This window comes from Cervus canadensis, chromosome 32 (assembly GCF_019320065.1).
Source record: "Cervus canadensis isolate Bull #8, Minnesota chromosome 32, ASM1932006v1, whole genome shotgun sequence".
Taxonomy (NCBI): domain Eukaryota; kingdom Metazoa; phylum Chordata; class Mammalia; order Artiodactyla; family Cervidae; genus Cervus; species Cervus canadensis.
In genome coordinates, this window is record NC_057417.1 from 30,875,673 (window position 1) to 30,898,783 (window position 23,111).

Sequence of the window (23,111 nt, forward strand, 5' to 3'; positions counted from 1 at the left end):
GGAGCGAAGGCCCTGATGCCCTGGCGCCCTGGCGTGGGCTGGACCTAAAGGTCCTGGAAGAGATACATACCGTCGGATCTCACCTATGACTCCCATCTTTGAGTGGTTGAATGATGAGCTGTTCTTGGAAACGTGTGGTTAGCGTATTAGATGGACAGAGCGCCAAGGGATGATCTGACGGACCTCCATGACCTGGCTCCACCTCCTTTTTTTGACAGTACTTCCCCGTGACTCCCCCCCACCCCCAACTATCATCACTAACTCACCAAAATCTTTGTGTTCCCTTCTCAGACAGATACATTTCACACCTGGTAATAAATAGAGCTTGCAATTCCTGCAAGATATCCTGTTCAGAGACACACTTCTTGCTTTGTTTAATGTCGCCTCTTAAGAACAAACCTTAGCTGAAGCACCTGGGATTGTAAATAGATGCATTGGTATTTAGTGCCAATTATTTCTGCCCCAGGAGAAATAAAGTGAGTTAGAACACTCCTTCCCCCATGAAAGAAGTTGCCCACTTGCAAGCAAAATCCTCTCTGCTCCTACCACCACCACCCCCAAAAGGTAGGGGAAAGTCGAAAAATCTAAGGGCTAGAACCAGTGTGCTAGCCAAGGTCATTTAATATTGTTTGCAGGAGGGAGAGGGGGTGGTAATCAAGAAAGAAGCAGCTGTAGACAAATCCCTTGATAAGTTTCAGTTTAATTGCATGTGATAAAGACCTAGAGTTAGGTCAGGGATAACACTGGCAAAATTCCTCCACTTTCCCATGGCCTTAGCTTCTCCTTTAAAAGTACTCATCATGCTGCTATGATTTTTGCCTGTTTTCTTGTCTGTCTCCTGAATTAGCAGTTGGGGACAGTGTCAACTTCATCTCTATCATATATTAATAAATGATATCATACCCCTCCTCTGCTTAAAACCCTCCAAAGGATAACCGTTTCAGCTTATCCTCAGCCCCTGGCCCTGTGCACCTTCCAACCTTATTCTTCGTGGCCTTGCTGTGCATCCTGTCCACCTAGGACCTTGGCAGCTGATTCTCCTGCCTGGAATATTCTTCCCTCAAAGGCATAAAGCAGGCTGTTTGTCATCCTTGATGAGCTCAAATGTCATCTCCTCAGAGAGGCCTTTCTTAAGGCCCAGTAGGAAAACCATCACCCCTGCCCCCCAATCTCTCATTATACTGGAATTTTCCTTAGAACCTGAAGTTTCTTATTTACTCATTTATCATCTGTTTTCCCCTCCTAGACGGAAGGCTCCCTTCCTGTCTCTCTTTACCAATGTATTTCTGTTGCCCATTGGATGTTGTCTTGGTCTCCTTAAGCTGCCACTATAGACTACCACAGACTGGGTGGCTTACCCAACAGAACTTTATTTCTCATAGTTCTGGCAACTGGGAAGTTCAAGGTCAAGGTGCCACCAAGGTAGGTTTCATTCTGAGGCCTCTTCTCTTGGCTTGTGGTGGCATCATCTCACTGTGTGCTCTCTCAAGAGATCAATCTCTGGTGTCTGTTCCTCTTCAATAAGGATACTAATCATATTGGATTAGGCCCCACCCTTATGACTGCATTTAGCCTTAGTTGCTTCTTTAAAGGTGCTGTCTCCAAATACAGTCACTTTGGGGGCTATGCCTTGACATATGAATTTTTCAAGGGATACAGTTCAGTGCATAATCAAATGTATAAATTTGTACCCTGAATGAACCCATAGGGCAGGATCAGCTGGGACACTACAGAGAATACAGGGAGCCCCAAAATATTCAGTCAGTGGGCATGAGCAGTCTGCAGAAGTGGTCCCCGCGTGGAGTGGGTCAGGGCCCCAGCCTGGCATTTTGAGAGTCACCAAGAACCCATTCTTCCTCTCTCTCCTTCCCCGATTACCTGTTGGACTGGCCCTGAGGGTCCCACCCCTATGAAGAACCTTCCCCCCGATGAATCAATAAATCCTCCCTAGGTCTTGTGTGAGTTTCAACAGGGTGACTGGGTGTCCTGAGGTCAAAAAATTCCAGCAGAAAATCTGGCAGAGTGGAGGTCTAGGCCTGGAACTATGAATTCAACAAAGAGATCACCCTGAACTCCCTTTTGCCCCCTCCAAACTACCATAGGATTTAACCCCAAAAGCCTCTCCAGAGCCGATCTAGGGTGACTGTTATCAGATCAGGGGCCCCCACTTCCCACAGTTACATTTCCAATGAAGGACAATGAGGGTTTGTGGTAGGAAGATGAACACTATGGCTGCTGCCCTTCTGTTACAAAATTATACTATTTTGCTAGGGACAACAGACCAATACACCTGCTTTAGAAAAATTCTCAGCAATAAGAATGTACCTCAAGACAGGTGCAGGGGGTGTCCCTGGTGGCCCAATGATTAAGAATCTGCCTTGCAATGCAGGGGACGTGGGTTCCAGCCCTGGTCCAGGAAGATCCCACATGCCTGGGGCAACTAAGCCCATGCGCCACAACTTCTGAGCCTGCCTGCTGCAACTCCGGAAGCCTGTGCACCTAGGGCCCATGTTCTGCAGCCAGAGAAGCTACCGCAATGAGAAGCCCGTGCGCCTCAACTAGAGAGTAGCTCCCGCTCGCCGCAACTAGAGAAAAGGCTGTGCAGCAATGAAGACCCAGCACAGCCAGAAATAAGGAAATAAATATCAAAATAACACTTAAAAAAAGACAGGTGCTGTGAGAGCCCAGAAGGAGGAAGGTTTCTGGAGGAGGTGATACGTGTGAGAAGTTAGACAAAGACGACTCAGATCAACATCAGCTTCAGGGTGGCCTTCCCAGGTGGTTTCTCTGACTATGGCGGCTGTGAAGTTACCCAATGTAATGTTACACATTTTTAAAAGTAATAAATGTTATTATTCCTTTTATACAGTTAGTAAATTTTACTTTTTTTAAAGAACATATTTGTCAGTTTAATTTTTTAAATTAAAAAAACATTTATTTGGCTACACCACAGCATGTGGGATCTTTAGTTGCAGCATGCAAACCCTTAGTTGAGGCATGTGGGATCTAGTTCCCTGACCAGGGGTTGAACCCGGGCCTCCGGAGCATGGAGTTTTAGCCACCGGACCACCAAGGAAGTTCTGCAGTTAGTACATTTTAAAAGCCACTAACAGCCAGACATTTGAATAATGTGAAATAGTTAAATATTTGAAACAATTTATAACCTTAACATACTCTTTTCTTCTCAAGCACACTGTTCTTCTCAATTCCTGATGGACAAGCAAAATTCCCCCAATTCCTTAAGCAATTCTCATAATGACAGCCAGCACTGATCGAGCACTTAACTATGTCCAAGTGCAGACTTCCTCTGTGGCTCAGTGGTAAAGAATCTACCTGCCAAAGCAGGAGAGGAAGGTGAGATCTCTGGGACAGGACGATCCTCTGGAGAAGGGAATGGCAACCCAGGCCAGTATTTTTGCCCGGGAAATCCCATGGACAGAGGAGCCAGGTGGGCTATAGTCCGTGGGGCTGCAAAGGGTCACATGTGACTTGGCGACTAAACAACAACACATGTCCAAACACTGTTCTATGTGTTCACTCATTTTACCCTTACTGCAGTCTCATGGGGTATTATTTTTCTTATTTTAAAGAAAACTGACTTGAGGCACCAGGACAGTTATGTGACTTTCTCAAGGTCACAGAGCTCTCAGGGAGAATGCAAAGTCTACCGGCATTTGTCCCCACGATGGTGACTGATGCCACCAGTGAGTGACATCTGTTTAGCACTTTCAATTTTCTTAAGGGGACTCACTCAAATCTGTCCCCCCCATCCCCTGGGGACCCCGCAGCTACTCCGGGGAAGTGCCTTCGCTCCCCTGCGGCCCGCATTCTGCAGCCCTGGTGCCACCCAACTCTCCCTCTTTGCCAAGGGTGAAGGGAGGCCCAACTGGGACCAGAATTCAGGCTGCCGGTGTCCAGCCTTTAAGGTCAGCCAGGCTGGCCACCTTCTAGCAGAAAACACATGCTCTGTTCCTGTTACGGCAGATGGAAGCGCCTGCTTGGGCCAAGGAGTGTCCAAGGAGAGGCCTGGTCTCTTATCGCGGTTGTCTTGAGTGTGGCAAGGCTTCTGACAGCGCTGTGGGCCCAGGGACACAAGCCTCACTTTTCAGCAGGTGCGGAGAAGGTAAACAGAGGAACGGCCAGCGCCAGCGCCTGCGCCCGGGCCCCTGCGCTCGAGTCCTTCTCTCTGGACGGACACAGGCGTTCCCGGGTCCACCGACCAGCGCCGGGCACACGGTGTTTCCTCAGCGTTTCTTGAAGGAAGGGCAGCATCTCCAAACCGTGTGCGTCATGAGCGAGGGAACCTGGAGAAAGAGCCCAAAGGACCTTTCTGGAGGCTTCGCAGCGGCGCGCGCGCCTCTGGGGACGCTGAGTCAGAGTCGCCCGGCGCGGGCACGGACGCGCGGCGGGGAGGGGGCGCCGACTGGAGGAGCCGGCGCCGGGGAGGGGAGGGATCGAGGGGAGAGGAGGGGCGCGGCGGCGGGAGGGAGGAGGGGGCGCAGATTGGAGGAGCTGGGGCCCGGGGGGAGTCGGGAGGATCGCGGAGAGAGGCGGGGTGCAGCGCGGGCCGGGGAGGGGGCGCGACGCGGCTGACGTGGGCCGGGGTCGGCGCGGAGGGCTGTGGGCGGCGGCGACGCGCAGAGACTCCGCGATCCGAGGCGAGGACGAGCCGGCGCCGCGCCCGCACCTCCCCGCACCGCCCTCGCCGCGCGCCCCACCAGCGGCCGCCGCCGCAGTCGAGTCCAGCCGCGTCCCCTCGGCGCTCCAGCGGCTCCCGGCGCCGCCATGGCCCCGGCGCTCTGGCCGCGCCTCGGCCGCATCCTCTGGCTAGCCTGCCTCCTGCCCTTGGCCCCGGCTAGGGTGGCCGCAGGTAAGGCGCTGCGCGGATCGGCCGGCCGCCCTCCCTGGTCGGCTGCGCGCAGGGGCCTCAGGGCGGCCTGGAGCCGGCGGCCTCGCCGGGAGCCGGCGCTGCGGAGGTGGCGCCGTGCGCCCTGCGCTCACCTCCCTCCTCTCCCGAGGCTGCTCGCTGCGGAGGGGAGCACGGCCCGACGGGCCTGTCCTTTCACCCCGTCCCCTGAAGTCGCTGGCACTTGGGGGGTCCCCGCGCCCCTCGCTTCTGCTGCTCCCTCCAGATCGGCCCTGCCCTAGGAATGGCGCGGTGGCCGGGGCCTCCATCCCGGAGCCTGGGAACCTCGAAGCCGCTGGAGGTGGGGGAGGGTGCTGCGGGAGGACCGAGGATGCTTGGGTCGGTCGTCACGCCACAGCCCCCAAGGAGCGCCGCCAGGTTGCCTCCAAATGTTGCCTTATCGGGAGAGGCTTGCCACCCAGCTCGTGTCGGCTTCGGGGTGGTGGGTGGGGGGATGCGATTTTCAGAGCCTGGGAAGCCAGCCTGCCATTTCCTCTCGGGGAATGGTTTCCAAAATGGACCCCGAGCTGGTTCCGCTGGGTTCCACTCCGTGTCCCCCGGGGCTGTGCTTCTAGCATCCCCACTTCCTCACCGCCCGAAGGCCAGCACCCCACTTTTCTGCCCCATTTTGGCGACAAAATAAAGGGGACCCAGGTTGGAGAGTTTGGAGGAGACAGTTGGCAGCTATTGGGTGCGTTCAATGTTATTGAACGCAGCTATTCAATATTATCCAATATGTTCATCATGCCCCCTCCCCCCTTCAAAATACGGTAGAGAGAAGAGATTGAATCCTAACTTGTGAAATGAAAGCCACAAGGGAAGGTAAAAACCCTGCATCTTAGGAGTGAATGTTAAGAGAATTTTGTGCTCTGTCAGGATAATCTGCTTCTCCCTGGTTATTCACATAGAAATGAGGTCTGTTGTCCATTAGGTTTACAGGTGTTCAGAAATGATCAGTGTGGCCTAAATTGCCAGGAAAAAAAAAAAAAAAGTAGGAGGGGATTAATTCTTTGGAAATCATATGTGGTTCCCAGCCTGGCCTATTGAACCCATGATATAGTCAAAACAGTTGAGATGCAGTTGGGGAAAGCCCACAGGAGAGAAAGATTCAGAAGCCCTTTTGCAGCTTCCCCAGATCTGGGTCAGACTCAGGCATGCTTCCTGTACCAAGGGTTGAAGTCAGAAGTCTGTGTCCTGGACCGTTCATTAATTCCAGGTTGTGTTGTTCACACTTCAGAGGTACTTTGGGAAGTGTTTTGGGCTGACAACATGTGCAAGGTGCAAAGGCCGACATAGCCCTTTTCTAGAAGCTTCTGGGGCCCTTGCAGGCTGTGTGGTCAGGGAAAATGTACATGTTCCAGGTGGAATCCAAGGGAGCCTGCTGGTGGGCGCTCTTCCGTGGGTCAAGCTTTGTGGCTCTTGCCACTTCACGTCTTGCTGTGGCCTTCTCAGCTCTGGGCCACTGGGGTGCCTGTGGGGCCCCTCAACCCTGGCCTGGGCTGCTCTGGACTCCAAGGCCAGGGCACCTGGGCTCCCGAACGGGAAATGTAGATTTCGACAGGTAGGTTACCCAATCTGGGCTTGGTGCCTTCAGCCACAGGTGGCAAAGCCTTCGTGGTCCATTTCAGATTCGGGACAATTCTGAGACCCTGAAGATGAGGGCCAGCATCACTCAGGGGCTGTGAAGTACCTGCTTAAAAGAACAAAAACAGAAACACAAGCCTGAGAAAACTGCCCTTGGAGTCTAGGCATCTGGATAGGTGGTGGAGGGGCTGGCTCCCAGGAGCCGGGCCACTGTTTGCTGGAGCCACGTCCCCTACCCTCCCCCACCCTGTCCCTCCTCCCAGCTGAGCTGGCTGCCCCCCTGATTCCATTCCCCTGGCAACCGGTCTGCGTCGTCTCGTAGTCATCATCGTGCTGACATGCGCCCGTCTTGCTGCAGCCAAATGTCCCTGCCACCTGCCAGCCTCGCTCTGGCCCACGTGCCTCTCCTTGGGAGGGGGAGAGGCGGAGATTCTCCTTGAGGGGGAGGGGTGGAGATGGCCTCTCATCTCAGCACCTCCGTCTGTGGCAGCCTGGCCAAAGGCTGCCCCCCAGCCAGAGGGACTTAGCCTGGGGCAGTGTGGATTTACTCTGTGACCCCAGGCAGTAGCGTTATCCCCTGGGGTCTCAGGTCCCCCAGTGTAAAATCTACACCGTGTTTTTTTTTTTTAAAGAATCTTTGAAAGTTTATTTTTTTAGCTTTTATTTTATCTTGGCGTATAGCAGATTAATAACGTGGTGATGATTTCAGGTGGACAACACAGGGACTCAGCCATACACTGTGTTTTCTTGGAGAGACTTTTATGTCTGGAATTCTCTCTTTGGGATTAAGACACCGCCGGTCCCTTTTGCAGTGCTAGCCCAGATGACTTTATAATTCAAAGTATGACCTCAAGAAAAGGGATTCGGAACAGATATATAACATTAGTGACCAAAAGGCTGGAGACAGAGTCCGTGCTGGGGGCAGCGACACAGTGTCGCAGGGTGAATGGGATCCAGCAGAGGACCCGCCAGCTCACCTCCCAGTTTGGCTGAATCAACAGGTCTCTCGCGAGCTCCCTAAGGGCAGGGGACACGTCCTGTACTTCTGGGTCCCCCCAGAGCTGTGGGGTGTGGCCCAAGGAAGGGGCTCAGTCCTGGATGAAGAGTTTCCTTGGACAGTGCCAGGTCCCTCTGCCACACCCTTCTCTCCAGGTGCCGCTTCCCAGCGCAGTGTCCAGCCCCTTCTTGGTGCTTGACTAGGCCCGGAGGAGATGGGGATGACCCTTGTCCTGCCCTCAAGGAGCTTGCAGTGCAGTTAGGGGAGACGAGGAAATGTCTATTCCAACCCAGGGTATGCTGTGTGCCAAGCTGTTGGGAGAGCGCTGAAGAGGAGGTGGGGGGGGTGGTGGGAGTCAGGGAGGGCTTCCTGGAAGAAGTTATATCCACAGACATCTAGGTGAAGAAGAGCAGTGGGGACAGCATCTGCACAGGCCTTGAGGCTATGGAGGACAGAGCAAGTGTTAAATCTACAGCATGGATGTGCCAAGACATGAACGTGGATTCCCTCTACCCGGAGGCTGGCCCGTGGTCAGATGAACTGTGCGGAAGCTGCTTGCCGGGGTGGCTGAGACCAGGGCAGGACTGGAGGCCAAGGGTCAGCGGGCAGGATGGAGCAGTAATCCACCAGACGGGGGCTTCCCAGGGTGGCGCTAGTAATCAAGAATCTGCCTGCCGGTGCGGGAGACGCAAGAGACGCATCGATCCCTAGGTTGGGACGATCCCCTGGAGGAGGAAATGGCAACCCACAGCAGTATTCTTGCCTAGATAATCCCATGGACAGAGGAGCCTGGGAGTCCATGGGGTCGCAAAGAGTCAGACACGACTGAGCACACACACACACATGTGCAAGTGGTGTTCGAAGTGATGGAGAGGAGCAGCGAGAGTGGCAGGGGCCCAGGGACTGGGTCTTGAAACAGTTGGACCCTCTAGCCAGACAGAGAATGACAGGTAATGAGAATGGTAGGTTTGGGAGGGGAGAAAGCTGGGGGGTCTAGAACAGGGGACCCCAACCTCTGGGATTAATGCCTGATGACCTGAAGTGGAGCTGATGTAATAAAGATAAAAGTGAAGTACACAATAAATGTGATGCACTTGAATCATCCTGGAACCATCCCCATCCCGCTCCCTCCCCAGCTCTGTGGGAAAATTGCCTTCCACGAAACTGGCCCCAGGTGCCAAAAAGGCTAGGAACTGCTGCTGCATTCCTGGCCTACAGAATTTTGGATGGTGAAGGATATATTTTCCATCTGTGCTGTCCGGGAGAGCTATGGCTCTTGAATGTTTGAAATGTAGCTCTGGTGCAATGGAGGGACTGAATTTTTTAGTATTAATTACATTTAAGTGATTAAACGTAATGGCATGTGGTTAGTAGCTACTACATTACTGCTTAGTAGAATTGAAGTCACTATTCCGGGGTTCTGTCAGCATTTATGGGGTACCAGAAGCCAAGGGAGGGGGTGCATGTGGCCGGGAAAGGGAGAGGTGGGAGGGACTGAAATGATGGGGGGGTGTCGTGGCCCTTCCTCCCTTCCTTCTGTCACTTCACCTGCCCAGGTTTGCCCTGCCACAGGCTGGACAGTCTCTAACCTTGCAAGCCCTTCAGACATCGCACCTGAAGAGGAAAACCCAAATCGCAGGAAAAGAGTTTGCAAGACATGCAGTAGTGCTGTTGGCGAGAGGGAAGGGTTCTGGGAATTCAGATACACCTGCTTGAGGGATTATCTTGCAACCATTGAAGTTCACGTTAGGATGCCCGCGGACATCCTTCTGATGTGTTGCCGTGTGGAAATAAAATCATGCAGAGTTGTGTGCAGAGGGTGATTCTGACGAAATTGAAACTTCAGTGCATGAAAAAGAGCCGGAGGACCTTAATCTGTTAGCAGCTGTTGTTTTTTTTTGGGGGGGGGGTAGGGTAATAGGACACGTCTAATACTCTTTATGCGTATGTATTACTTTGTGTGTGTGTGGCTGTGATGTGTTGTGTGGCATGCGAGATTTTAGTTCCCCAGCCAGAGATCAAACCTACGCCCCCTGCATTGGGAGCATGGAATCTTAACCACTGAAGATTCCAGGGAGGTCCCTGGATTAACGTTTATGATGGAAACAAACCTGATTTTTAAAATCTTACCCATGAGTATGATAAAAATCTGCAGCTATCTAGAGCAGGTGAAGAATAATAACTTAGGAAGATGCTTGATATGGAAAACCAGCAACAACAGTGGAATAATCTCTGAGTAAGCATCATTTGAAAAAAATAGTAGGAAATGTCCAAATATAGTAAGAGGGATCATTGCTGACTATTTAAAAACTTTTCTTTTTTTTAAAATTTATACCTTTCTGTATTTTCAGATTATAATTAGTCTTACCTTCAGTGTAAGACTGAATGGTCTTGGTTGGCTGGGGAGTATTATTTAAAAGGCCTCTTATGTGGACTCCATTCCATGCCCACCAGGCCCTGTTCTCTCTCTTTTGAAAAAATATTTGTTTATTTAAAAAAATATTTATTTATATTATTTGGCCATGCCAGGTCTTCGCTGAGGCACACAGGATCTGTCTTCTTTGTTGTGGCATACAGGATCTTTTTTTCAGTTGTAGCATGAGGAATCTTTTTTTTCCAGTTATGACATGAGGGATCTAGTTCCCTGACCAGGAATTGAACCCAGGCCCCCTGCGTTGGGAGTGCAGAGTCTTAGCCACTGGACCAGCAGGGAAGTCCCCAGGCCCTGTTCTCTGCTTGCAACCTGCAAGTCTTAATTCCCAGGTTCCCTGTAAGAGCTGTATCCCCAATATGTCAGTTCAAGTTCCCCAAGGAGCGGACCCAGCTGAAATCAGACAGCTCCAGCGCTGGCCCCGGCCGAGACCCTGGAGGTCCCTGAGAGCGTGTGGTCCAGTGGAGCTTTCTGTGATAACAAAGATCTGTATCCACAGTGTCCACTCTCATGACCCTTGGCCACATGCGGCTGTTGAGCCCTTGGAACGTGGCCAGTGTGACCGAGAAAGTGGGTTTGATGTTTGTTTCCTTTTGATTGAAGCTTCAGGAGCCACACGTGGCTAGTGGAACCGTATCAGGTGGCTCAGATCTAGAGGCTCTCAGTTTATGGATTTGCAGACAGAGAACAAAGAGAAGGGTGCATCACGGTGACCCTTCCTCCCAAGGCTCGTTCTGCCATGTCAAGGCGTGCGGCCTCTAAGGGGGTCCAGATTCAGCTCTGTGTTTCAACTTGGAATTTTGTTTCACATGTAAAGCTCGGCCCCAAAGAGTGGGTGATGGGGGGGGTGCGTTCTGGGCAGCAGCTGCAGTGGCTCCTCCTGTGACATGGACTGATGGTCATTTTTATAGCTGAGAAGCATGGCTGGGTCAGCAGACTCACGCTCTGTAAGGCCCTGCGTGGCTGGCATGAGAAAAGAAAATACATTGAGACACTGGAAAGAGTGTGGGTTTGGAGTCAGCCGGGCCTGGGTTTGAATCTCCACGTGGCAATGTATGATCCTTGGGCTTGTCCCTTGACCTGCCTCAGTTTCTCCACCCGTAAGATGAATAGACACCCACCCAGCGTGGGGCAGTGGGGCTCTTGGCCATGCCCTCTACCTGAAACACAGTCTCTGTTTCTGGGTTCCTAGGCCTGTATGAACTTCAGCTCACCACCGATGGCCCTGCCACCACGGGCGCAGAGGTGACCATCACGGCCAGCCTGGTGGCCGACGACAACGGCAGCCTGGCCCTGCCCGCCAGCACCAGCCTCTACCGCTTCCACTGGATCCACACGCCGCTGCTGCTCACGGGGAAGGCGGACGAGGCTTTCAGCTCCACCATCCGCGTCGTGGGGAGCGTGCCCGGGGACTTCCCGGTCTCCGTCTGGGTCACCGCTGCCGACTGTGGGATGTGCCAGCCTGTGGCCAGGAGCCTCCTCGTCCTCCCCATCACTGGTGAGGACCTTCCCTCCTCACTGATTTGCCTTCAGGCTCTTGGGGCAGAGAAAATGGGCATCACAACCATCACACACAGGCAGATTAGACCCATGTTCTCAGTTGCTGTCAGTTGAGTTAACAAAGGGTCAGAAAATGGTAATACCCACTGCTGGCAGAGTTGTGCTAAAATGGACACAAAGTGCATATTTGCTACTGGGCTGTAAATTAATACAACGCTTTTGGAGAGGAGCTGATCCATATGTGTCAATGGCTGTAAATTGCTTTAGTCTTCACCTCGTTCTCTCTCTTTCCCTATCCCCCCACCCTTCTCTCTTTCCCCTTCTTCCTCCCTTCCTTCCTCCCTCACACCCTCCCTCCCTTCTCTTTCTTTCTAAGAACTCCCTGCTTTCTTAGAGTTTATAGTCTATTTTTTCTTCTTACTTATTTGGCTGCACTGGGTCTTATCTGCATGCAGGATCTTTAGCTTCAGCATGGGAACTCTTAATTGTATCATGTGGGATCTAGTTCCCAGACCCGCTGCATTGGGAGTGTGGAGTCTTAGCCACTGGACCACCAGGGAAGTCCCTACAATCTATTAAAGAACTTATCTTCAAGTAATAAACCTCCATTCGGGTAATGGTTTATGCACGAAGGTGTTCATCACAGTTTCTATGGTAACAGAGGAAAGTAGAGACAAACTAAGTATGCAACCATAAGAATACTCATATAATTTATAATAATAATGATCTTTACAAAGAGTGTGTTTTAGCCTGGGAGAGTCCTCATGCTTGTAAGCTTTTAAACATCAAAATGAAATTCTATGACCAATTGGATCAACTCTGTTTAATGTATGTGGTACGTACATACGTGTACTTGGCAATGGGCTTCCTTGAGGGCTCAGTGGTAAAGAATCCACCTGCAGTGTGTGAGATGTGGTCCCATCCCTGGGTCAGGAGGATCCCCTGGAGAAGGAAATGGCAATCCACTCCAGTATTCTTGCCTGGAGAATCCCAGGGACAGAGGAGCCTGGTGGGCTACAGGCCATGGGGTTGCAAAAGAGTTGGATATGACTTAGTGACTAAATAACAACAAATGTGGTCAGTAGAAATGCTCATTTTTTTCCTAGGCTCATCTAATACTTTGAAATATTTCCCAAGAGTCGATTTAAAAGCTTGCCCGTTTCCTTCTAGTCCTGGGCATCTCTTGTGCCAGAAAGTTCAGAGTCCTGGTGAAGGGGGTACAGGAGCGGAACTGTATGTGTAACAGGGAGTGAGTCTTCACCAGCACCCACTGGCCTGGGGCAGGGCCTCGGAGGGGGCACATGGCTCTGTGTTCGGAGACCTGCAGGGTCCCCTCTTGTTACCACAACGGTGACAGTCAGGAGCGGGGTGGGGGAGAGGCGGCCCTGCCGGCTGGCACATGGCTCTGCCCTCCTCCACCCTGGGGACGGGGGCCTCACCCTCCCGTGGTTTCTCCCTCCCAGAGTTCCTCGTGGGGAACCTTGTGGTCACCCAGAACACCTCCCTGCCCTGGCCCAGCTCCTACCTCACCAAGACAGTCCTCAAAGTCTCCTTCGTCCTCCACGACCCCAGCAACTTCTTCAAGAACGCCTCATTCCTCTACAGCTGGGACTTCGGAGACGGGTATGTTCTGACCCCCTTTGACGCCCCAGAGTCCTGGCCTGTGCGGAGTGCTGTGTACTCCGTCATCTTCACCTGCTCACTCTCACTCCGAACATGCCTTGCACACCTGCTCTGTGTCAAACTCGGGGTCCCTGGGGACCAGTGTGAGCCAGTCTAACCCTTAACAAAACCTGTTCCAAATTTACAGATTTAAAATAGTAAACAGTAAACATAACAAACCAGGACTAGATTGCAATGTAGACAATGATCCCCTGCAATTGAATAGTTTGGCAGTGGGGGAAGGCATTTCTAAGAATACAAATTAAAGGTAGAAACTGCATAGGAAAAAAATGCTAAGTTTGGCATCATCAGATTTAAAATTTGAAATGAAAGAAGCAAGTTGAGCCAAAAGATAATGGTTAAACTGGAAGAAAATATTTGGAAGATATATAATAGGTAAAGGTTCGATGAACTTCATATATAAAGAGCATCAACAAATCAACAGAAATATTTTCTTTATTGTTACTCAAGTTTCTTTCAAAGTGATTCGGGTAATTGTAGAGGAAAAAGTCATAACCTATGATGGAGGCATGATTCTTCCTATTTTACAGATGTGAAAAGTAAGGCTGAGAGTTATGTAGATAGGAAATTTGGAGCTGAGATTCAAAGCCAGATTTATCTTAGCTCCAAAGTTCGTACTTCTCCCCTTCCCAGATCATCTCTATCTAACACACGGTCTTCCCTTGGTCTGGCTGGGGCCACAGGGCACTTCCTGGCAGGTGACAGGTACCTGTTGCTAAGAGGTCTTCTTACCTGTAACTTACAAATCCAAAGATGGCCAGCATCCACCCCACCCATGCAGGTCAGCTGACCTCATGCCCTGGCTGGCCCTGGGGACTGCTGCTGAGGTGACATTTTTGCTCGCAAAATGACACTGGTCTGAATGTGTCACTGTACACCCAACCGCTGACCCTAAAAAGTCACGTGGATCACTTCCGTCATCTCTCCCCTCCCCGACCTCTTACAGCACCCAGATGGTGACCAGAGATGGTACCGTCTATTATAACTACTCCATCATCGGCTCCTTCACCGTGAAGGTCAAGGTGGTGGCAGGGTGGGAGCAGGTCACATCGGACGCCGGGAGGGGCATTCTGCAGAAGACGGGTGACTTCTCCGCCTCGCTGAAGCTGCAGGGTGAGTCTCGGGGGGTTGGTGTGGGTTGAGCATTTGGCTCGTCGAGGTGCCCTGGGTACCACTCCTTCCAGGGCTGGATCACATATAGAGTGGCTGGCACAGCCCCTCTTCAGGTCCCTTGGCAGCCCTGAGAGGGGTGTGTCATTCCCTACTTCTAAGAGGGCGCTAAAGGCCACGGAGGAGGTCAGGGGGCACCGAGTGGCAGAGCCCAGACCCTGTGCCATGATCGGACGCATCCCCATCACTCTCTGTTTCCGGCTACATCGGCCTCTAGTCAAGGACCGTCCTGTCGGGGATGGGACGGCCCCAGTCGGCTACACCGGGAGGGAGCCCCCAGGCCCGCCACTCCTGGCCTTGTCAAGACGGGGCCCTGGGGCAGCTGCAGCCTGTTTCTCAGTCAAGCTAACGGGGTGCGCTCCCGTGCCCCCCACACAGCACAGATGATGGGGAGGCAGGTGGTTATCCTAAGCCAGCCCCAGGTCCTGCTCACCAGAGTCCTGCTGGCTTCCCCCAGCGGTCTCAGTCTAAGCGGCTCCAGTGTCTGCTGCTGATCTGGGAGCAGGACTCTGGATGTGACCTGTGACCCGCTCTTCGGGAGGGCCAAGAGGACAGGGTGGTGGTCACACAGCCCGGGAACCCCGGGAGCCCTGAGACAGCTGTCGTCAGCCACCAGGTGTAACGAGGTTGTCCTCTTTGCCTTTCAGAAACCCTTCGAGGCATCCAAGTTTTGGGCCCCACCCTAATTCAGACCTTCCAAAAGATGGTAGTGACGTTGAACTTCCTGGGGAGGTGAGTGAAGCCCTGAACGCACTGTGCTTGATCTGTGGTCCTGTCCACACGCCCTCTCAGAGGCTCCTGACCTTGTTTCATCCCTTCAGTTCAGTTCAGTTCAGTCACTCAGTCGTTGCTGATTCTTTGTGACCCCATGGACCGCAGCAAGACAGGCTCCCCTGTCCATCACCAACTCCTGGAGCTTACTCAAACTCATGTCTGTCGAGTTGGTGATGCCATCCAGCCATCTCATCCTCTGTCGTCCTCTTCTCCTCCCGCCTTCAACCTTTCCCAGCATCAGGGTCTTTTCCAATGAGTCAGCTCTTCGCAGCAGGTGGCCAAAGTATTGAGTTTCAGCTTCAGCATCAGTCCTTCCAATGAATATTCAGGGCTGATTTCCTTTAGGATGGACTGGTTGGATCTCCTTGCAGTCCAGGGGACTCTCAAGAGTCTTCTCCAACACCACAGTTCAAAAGCATCAATTCTTTGGCGCTCAGCTTTCCTTATAGTCCAACTCTCACATCCACACATGACCACTGGATTTCATCCCTGAGGGGCCCCAAGTCAGGGAGCACATGGAGTGATGAGCCCACCCTTAACTGGGCCGTGGGAGAGTCACAGCATGACTCCATTCTCAACGTCCAGGGGAGGGAGCACTGGCCCTGTGGGGCTGTCTGCAATGTGGGAATGCCCTCACCCCTTCAAATCTATAGAAAGCCGACTTATCCTTTCAGAGCCTACTCAAACGCCACCTCCTCCAGGAAGCCTTCCCTGACTTCCTCATTGAAAGCGTGCTTCTCTGTCCCCTTGACACACCAAGGGCGTCACTGGAGCATGCATTCCGCCTCGTCCAGCAGTCTGCGCATGTCCCTCTGTCTGTCACTGCCCTGGCCTCCTCTTGGAGTCTCAGGCCATCTCTTATATACTACAATGTTCCCTGGAGGCCTGGGCACCTGGGTGTTCTTTCCTAGAAAGAACACTGAAGTTCATGACTGCCTGACCTTTCTCGGACTCGGTCTGTGCTCACACCCCTTGGCAAGCCATTGCTGAAAAGACACCCCCTGTTTCCCTGCAGCCCCCCTCTGAATGTGTGCTGGCGTCTTAAGCCCGAGTGCCTCCCGCTGGAGGAAGGGGAATGCCTCCCGGTGGCAGTGGACAGCACAGCTTACAACCTGACCCACATCTTCCGGGATCCCGGGGACTACTGCTTCAGCATCCAGGCTGAGAACGTCATCAGCAAGACGCACCAGTACCACAAGGTCCAGGTGTGGCCCTCTAGTAAGTGACACTTTGCCTCTGCTCCCAGCAAAAACCAGTCACCCTTGGTCCACCCGTGGCCATCAACAGCCAATCCCACTATTACTAGAATCATTGGTAACCCTGCCGGCCCCAATCAACACCATGGCTGACCACCCGTAGCACCACCACCAAACTCTAGCGCCATCGGCCACTGCTCCAGCCCCCCCATACCAGCCCCCATCAGTCCCACCAACACCACCCGCAACACCAGCACCACTAGCCGTAACCACAGCAAACTCAGCTGTCGCCAGGCGACTTGTCCAAAACCAGGGCCACCATCACCACACACTACGGACCGTTCTTCCAGCATCTTCACGAGCCAGAGTCAGCGCTGCCATAGCAACCACCCTGGCCGCCATCAGCACCGCTGTTGATGCCCCTGCTCCCAGCCCCGGCACCCGCCATTTGGACCGGCGCCATCCGTGCCGTGTTGCCCCGGGATCATCCCAACTTCAGCTCTCATGTTGCCACCACCGCTGGCGGTGGGCGGTGTCCCTCCCACACGTGACCTCTGCCACCCTTGTCCCTGGCACGAGCCCTCCGTCCTTCGCTGCCGTCACACCCACCCCATCGCCTGCGTCTCCGTGTTTTCACTTCTACCAAAAACAAGCATCTCCGCTGGCGACCGTGCTGGCCTCACTGGGCTGTCGGGAGTCTCCCAGGGAGTGCAGGCAGCTCAGAATGTGTGCGGTGCAGCCTCTCTCGTTTATCCGGGCACCCAGCCGAACCCCCTGGCGTCCTCTTCCCCAAACAGTCACACGGTCCAGCCGCTGACTTGCAGCCATGGGGTTAGCTGATGACAGCATCAGGTCCTCGCATTCACTTCCAGGGGCTCCTCCTCTATGACCCCCGACGAGGGTTTTCTTACACAGAGGAGAAAGGATCCCAGGCCTTAGGGATGGTCTTTCAGATGCTCAGCCAGGTCCCACCCTGTGCAGAACTAAAGGGGATGCTCCCTGCCAGCTGCACTTGCCCCAAGGTTGGCCCAGCAATGCACAGACGTGGTCACCGCCCCCTTGTCTCCCCAGTCCCTCCTACTTGAGCCGACTCCATGCTCTGCACTGGGCCCTGGCTGACCCTGTGTGCCAGGCAGACGCTTTGACCTGCAGGCATCTCTGGGGGCCTTGGGCCCTGACTCCCCCAGCATCTCCTGGGCACTGATCACCTGGAATCCTCTGAATCCTGCGGAGAAGGGGGATTACCTGGCACTGCAGGTAATCCATGCCGCCTTTCCTCGGAGACAGATCCTTTTGGTGTACGGTGGTGTCTCTACCCGAAGGAGAGCGGGGGAAGGGTGAGAAGGAACCCACCCGTGCTGTCGCCTGCCTTGCGCCCGCCTCACCTGGTTGCATCTCCACGGCCGCCTCGTGGGTCAGCATGACCGTCAGGTCACCTGGGCAGGGCCAGGATTTGAACCCAGGACCCGCTGGGCTCTTCTTGCTCTGCCCTGTGGCTTCCGCGCAACAGGATCTAAGCGAGCAAGCCCAGAGCTGCCGGAGGTCACAGGGGTGCTTGGGTGTCCTCACGCCCTGGCCTTCTTCCCCAGAGCAAGTCACCCAAGAGAGTCGGGAGGAAGCGGCCGGGTCTTTCGTGGTCTAGGCTTGGAAGTTGTCCGTCATCCCCCTGTCCTCTGCCGCTGTTTAGGAGCAAGTCACTATGAGTCCAGCCCACACTCTGGGGGGAAATTCAGCTGCACCCTTTGAAAGTTACTGCCAAGTATCACTTTAAAACCCCGGCAGACCCTTCCTTGGGTTTTGTGAAATCCTGGATTTGCCTATTGGAGTTGCCTTACTGGGATGCACGTGCACAAAGAAGGAAGAGGCTCTGGCGGGCTCTGTTCTCTCCCCGAGGCTGTACCCTGAGAGCTGGTATTCAGCACTGACTGCCCAAGCTCATGACTTCACCCTCTCTTCCTCCCAGGCATCCAGCCGGCTGTCTTTGCTTTCCCGTGTGCCACGCTCATCACCATGATGCTGGCCTTCATCATGTACATGACCCTGAGGAATGCTACTCACCAGAAGGATATGGTGGAGGTGGGTGCTCAGTGGGGGTGGGGTGAGGGTGGGGCTGGACTCCTGGCCTTCACAGGAGAGGATTTGCAGAGAGGGCGGGCGGTGGGGGCGGCCAGATGTGGGGGGCTAAGAGGTGGTCTGGATGTCAGAGCAAGACCCCAGGGCTGGGGCTGACGTACCCATGAAGCACCCATGACTGGGGCCCCATTGATAAACTTGGTTGCTTCTCATGTCACTTACCTCCTACTCCACTTGCCCGTGGCCCGCCAGCCATGCCCACGAACTGGTAAAGGAGAGGGCAGCCAAAAGCAGGGGCAACCCAGACTGCAGAAAAGCCAAGGGCACAGGGAAGCACCGCATAGTGTCCGAAAGGTGTTTCTGTGCGTGCTGCACCCAGGCAGCTGAGCTTGCAAGAGGCTGCCCAGGTGGGCTGCTGAGCTCATAAGGCCACCTCACGGGGCTCCTGGTGGGTGGGAGGGCGATTGGCCCACGGGGTTCTGTTCACCATAGGTGGCTGATTTTGACTTTTCCCCCATGTCTGACAAGAACCCGGAGCCGCCCACTGGGGTCAAGTGCTGCTGCCAGATGTGCTGTGGGCCCTTCTTACTGGAGACGCCATCTGAGTACCTGGAGGTCGTCCGCGAGAACCACGGGCTGCTGCCTCCCCTCTACAAGTCCGTCAAAACTTACACGGTCTGAGCGCCACCCGCCCCCAAACCCAGTTTCAGTGTTAACTGACTGCTGCCCGGGAATTTGGGGCAGTGTCGGGGGCAGACTGGTGCACGCCATGAGTGCGGGGCCGTCCGCCCTGACTGGTCATCCATCTGTACAGTCTAGCCGCCTCCACAAGACCGGCTCAGTCCCACCTCCCAGCCATTCCATCCATCTATATGGTCGGAAGCCCCTCTCGGGCAGCCCCGCCCCACCCCTTGCCTTTGAGGAGGCCCCCAAGTGGGATTCCAGCACTGGACTCGGTCCCTGTTCTCTCCTAGGAGTGCCCGCTGCCCCTCACCGATTCCTCCCTTATTTGGCACATTCGCCGTCCATCTGGGGTTCACACTTCCCTCCCCCAGGTGGCCCTGCCCAGGTCAGAGAGCTAGGAGAAAGCTCACAGATGGTTAATTCAGGGCTACATCACGAAAGGTCTTACATACAGGGATAAGCGTGCATGACGTCACCCAGATGTTTCAGACGACTTCCTCTCTCTCAGTGAGTTGGTTGCTGAGCCGTCCCATTGATCAGAGCTAAAAGGAAGCCTGACCTTTCCCACGTGGCCCTGACAGCTCCGGGGCCTGGCTCCTCCCCCTCCCAGGGGCTCCTGGGTCCCCTTCTAAGGACACCCTGTTCCCCATCTGCTTGCTGGGGGTCGGGTGGGGGGCAGGGCTAATGCTTTGTGAGTGTGAAGTGCTTCGTAGACAGCACTTTCTTTTATTGAGTCTGTTTCAACTTGCATTGAGAAAGAGGCTTTGCGGCAGAAGAAAGAGTCAGGCCATGGGGGGAACTTGGGTACCCTGTGTGGGGGACAGAGTTCTCGCCCCCTTAACTGCTCCCAGGGTGGCCTTGAGAGGGAAGAGGACTGGATGGAGCCCAGGGTGGGGGACCAGTCCACCCCTCTCCCTTTGGCCCAGCAGCCTGGGGGAGTCAGGTCATGTGCAGAGAGCATGGGTACAGAGGGAGCCCACGATCGGGTCCCCATCCAACCATGCAGGAGTGGGGAGCACCCTGGGCCTGTCTGGGGAGGGAGCAGGGCCACGGAGGCCGAGCTCTGTCGCCGTAATTGTCTGCTCTGAGACTTTGCGCTGAAGACAGCGTCCCCACTGTTGTACAGCTCACACTCATAACTACTGCCGTTACTGCTGAATAAAGCTTGTGTGCTCCGACGACAGCCAAGCCCGGGGCGGGTGGCCGAGTCTCTTCCTTCTCCGTGCCTGGACGTTTGCGCCTTGCAGGTGGCAGGAGAGGTTCTTGGATGTAGCAGGACGTCCCCATCACATTCTTCGGCAGGTGCACTGGATGGAGCCGCTGTCCGGGGCTCCGGTCTGGGTTTGGACCGGTGGTCCTCACACTGCCACTTAGGCTGCTTCACAGACGATCGGGCTCCTGAGGGTCCCCCGGAGGTGGTCCAGGCGCCCCCAGGTGACTCTTAAGTCTGAGACTCTGGGAGTGACTCTTGGTCAGGGTGGGACATAGGCCGCACCTGGGAACTTGGAAATGCTGCTCCCTGGGCCCCGTGCCACACCCGAAACAGCTCCTGGGAGGGGGGCAGCCCCAGTGCACCCTCAAGTGTGAGAGCTTCCTGTCTCCGGCAGGGCCTCTTGAACTTTGTTCAAACACTAGAATTTAGGGGTAGGTTTGAGAAAAGAGATTAAGTTTGCATGCTTAGTCGTTCAGTTGTGTCCGACTCTTTGCACCCCTTTGAACTGTAGCCCACCAGGCTCCTCTGTACATGGGATTCTCCAGGCAAGAACACTGGAATGAGTTGCTATACATACCAGGGGACTCTTCCCCACTCAGTGATTGAACCCATGTCTCTTATGTCTCCTGCATTGGCAGGCGGGTTCTTTATCACAAGCGCCACCTGGCTTCCCCGATGCTCAGCAGGTAAAGAATCCCCCTGCAATGCAGGAAACAGGAGATGTGGGTTAGACCCCTGGGTTGGGAAGATCCCCTGGAGGAGGAAATGGCAACCCACTCTAGTACTCCTGCCTGAAAAATCCCACGGTCAGAGGAGCCTGGTGGGCTACAGTCCTTAGGGTTTCAAAGAGTCGGATACAACTGAGCAAATGAGCACCTGGTTATAGCCAATTAACAATGTTATGATAGTTTTAGATGAATAGCATAGCGACTAGCCATATATATATATACATGGATCCACTCTCCCCCAAACTCCCCTCCCATCCAGGCTGTCACATAACATTGAGCAGGGTTCCATGTGCTATACAGTGGGTCCTTGTTGGTTGTCCATTTTAAATATAGCAGTGTGTACGTGACCTTCCCAAACTCCCTAACCATCCCACCCCCCTGGCAACCATAAGTTCGTTCTCTAAGTCTGTGAGTCTGTTCCCGTTTTGTAAGTTCATTTGTATTGTCTCTTTTTAGATTCTACATATAAGGGATGTCTCATGATATTTCTCCTTCTCTGTCTGAGAACTGTCAGAATTCTGTATTAGTTCACCCTACACCTGCTCCCCAGCCCCAGGTGGCAAAAGGGCTGGGCAGCTATTCCCAGCAGCCTACAGTTCTAGGAGGGACCTCACCATGGCTAATGAGAGGCTGCGGGTTCTAGTGACCACAGCATGTCAGGAGCAGAAGCAACTGAATGTATTCTTGCCGGTACCTGTTAAGAGCCATGTTTTCCTTGAAGAAGCCCATCACCCCAGACATGCCCAGGTGTCTCAGAAGGTTTCTGAGAGTTTAAGCCTGATAGAATTAAAGCGGGTTTCCAAGGCAAGGTAGATGAATTCATCTATTCTGGGTTGAATAGCTGTTGTTATTATTGTTCAATCACTAAGTCGTATCTGACTCTGCAACCTCATGGACTGCAGCACGCCAGGCTTCCCTGTCCATCACCAACTCCTGGAGCTTGCTCAAACTCAGGCCCATTGAGTTGTGATGCCGTCCAACCATCTCATCCTCTGTCATCCCCTTCTCCTCCTGTCTTCAATCTATCCCAGCATCAGGGTGTTTTCCAGTGAGTTGGCTCTTGGCATCAGGTGGCCAAAGTATTGGATAGTGACTTTCCTTAAATTCATATCCACCCATCATCTGTGAATGGGCACTTCTGTGGAAAGAGGCTCTACAGATGTGATCAGGTTAAGATGAGGTCTTGTTCATGGAGGGTACAGCAGGGGCCACAGCTGGGCTGGAACCTGGCTAAGGGGCTGAGGGGCAGCTGGGACCACCAGGCAGGATCACTCAGGGGCTCTTAACCTGAGGATGCCTGACTCCCAAGGGACCCATGGAGAGAATTCACCAGCCTGGATGGGAGAAATGACACCTCCGCTGTTAGAAACCTTTAATCAAATCGAGGTCATAAATATAGGCCCGAAACTGTCGTCAGCAGTTTCTGTGGCTTTGCCATCAGTGACAGCCACAAATGCGTTCACATCGCGTTCCAATTGTGAATCTCTCAGAACGACATTTATGCTGATTATGCCTTCAGAATTACAGTTGTTGTTAGACTTGCCGCTGGATCTTATTTCACTGAGCACATATGTTACAACTGCTATTTTGATAACTGGTTGCCTTTGGAATCCTATTATTTACTATTATGCTTTCAAAAACATTCTGATTTATTCTGATGACTGGATCTGACTGCAGAGGAGCTCAGGGTGCCAAGAAGGCTACCAGACCCCTGTAGCTGTACCCTGGGGCAGTCCTCAGGGGCCACAGGGGTGACAGGGGACTTTGCTTTTTTTGTCCCAGAGAGAAGGATCCTTCGGGGGGCGTCTGACCCAGGAGACCAGGTGTCAGGTCCCCATGGGCCACCTGCTTGCAGTGCCCAAGGCGACCAGCAGGTGGCAGCCCTTCTCAGCCTTGCTTCTGCAGTTGGCTCCTTCCAGGGCAGCCTGTCGGCACCAGAGGAACACAAGGGCCACGGAGGGCGTGGGTCCTGGCAGCTGTGGCACCCACATAGCTGTGAATACACAGGCACACGCCACATGCATAAGCGCATGCTCACACTGACAGCCGAAGGAGCCTACCTGGGAATCAGCTTCCAGAACATCCTACCCCTTCCGGGACGGACGGCATCCCCAGGACACTTGCCCTTGAGAAGTCCTTTCAGAAGAGGAACAGCTTTGTTCTTTCTCATCT

General features: G+C 53.7%; 1 protein-coding gene across 1 annotated transcript; it reads left to right on the top strand.

Annotated features, from left to right (window-relative positions):
- Positions 1-4,463: 4,463 nt before the first annotated feature.
- On the top strand, positions 4,464-20,186 carry TMEM130 (transmembrane protein 130). Its single transcript, XM_043456318.1, has 8 exons — positions 4,464-4,870; positions 11,111-11,416; positions 12,882-13,041; positions 14,048-14,214; positions 14,919-15,003; positions 16,061-16,263; positions 18,205-18,317; positions 18,843-20,186. The coding sequence occupies exons 1-8, from the start codon at positions 4,786-4,788 to the stop codon at positions 18,993-18,995; spliced, it is 1,272 nt and encodes a 423-aa protein (XP_043312253.1). The 5' UTR covers positions 4,464-4,785; the 3' UTR covers positions 18,996-20,186.
- The last annotated feature ends 2,925 nt before the right edge of the window (positions 20,187-23,111 follow it).

Coding starts and splice junctions, on each gene's coding strand:
- TMEM130 (XM_043456318.1), top strand. CDS start 4,786: ATGGCCCCGGCGCTCTGGCCGCGCCTCGGCCGCATCCTCTGGCTAGCC. Junction 15,004..16,060: donor ACGTTGAACTTCCTGGGGAG/GTGAGTGAAGCC, acceptor GTTTCCCTGCAG/CCCCCCTCTGAATGTGTGCT. Junction 18,318..18,842: donor ACCAGAAGGATATGGTGGAG/GTGGGTGCTCAG, acceptor ATGTCTGACAAG/AACCCGGAGCCGCCCACTGG.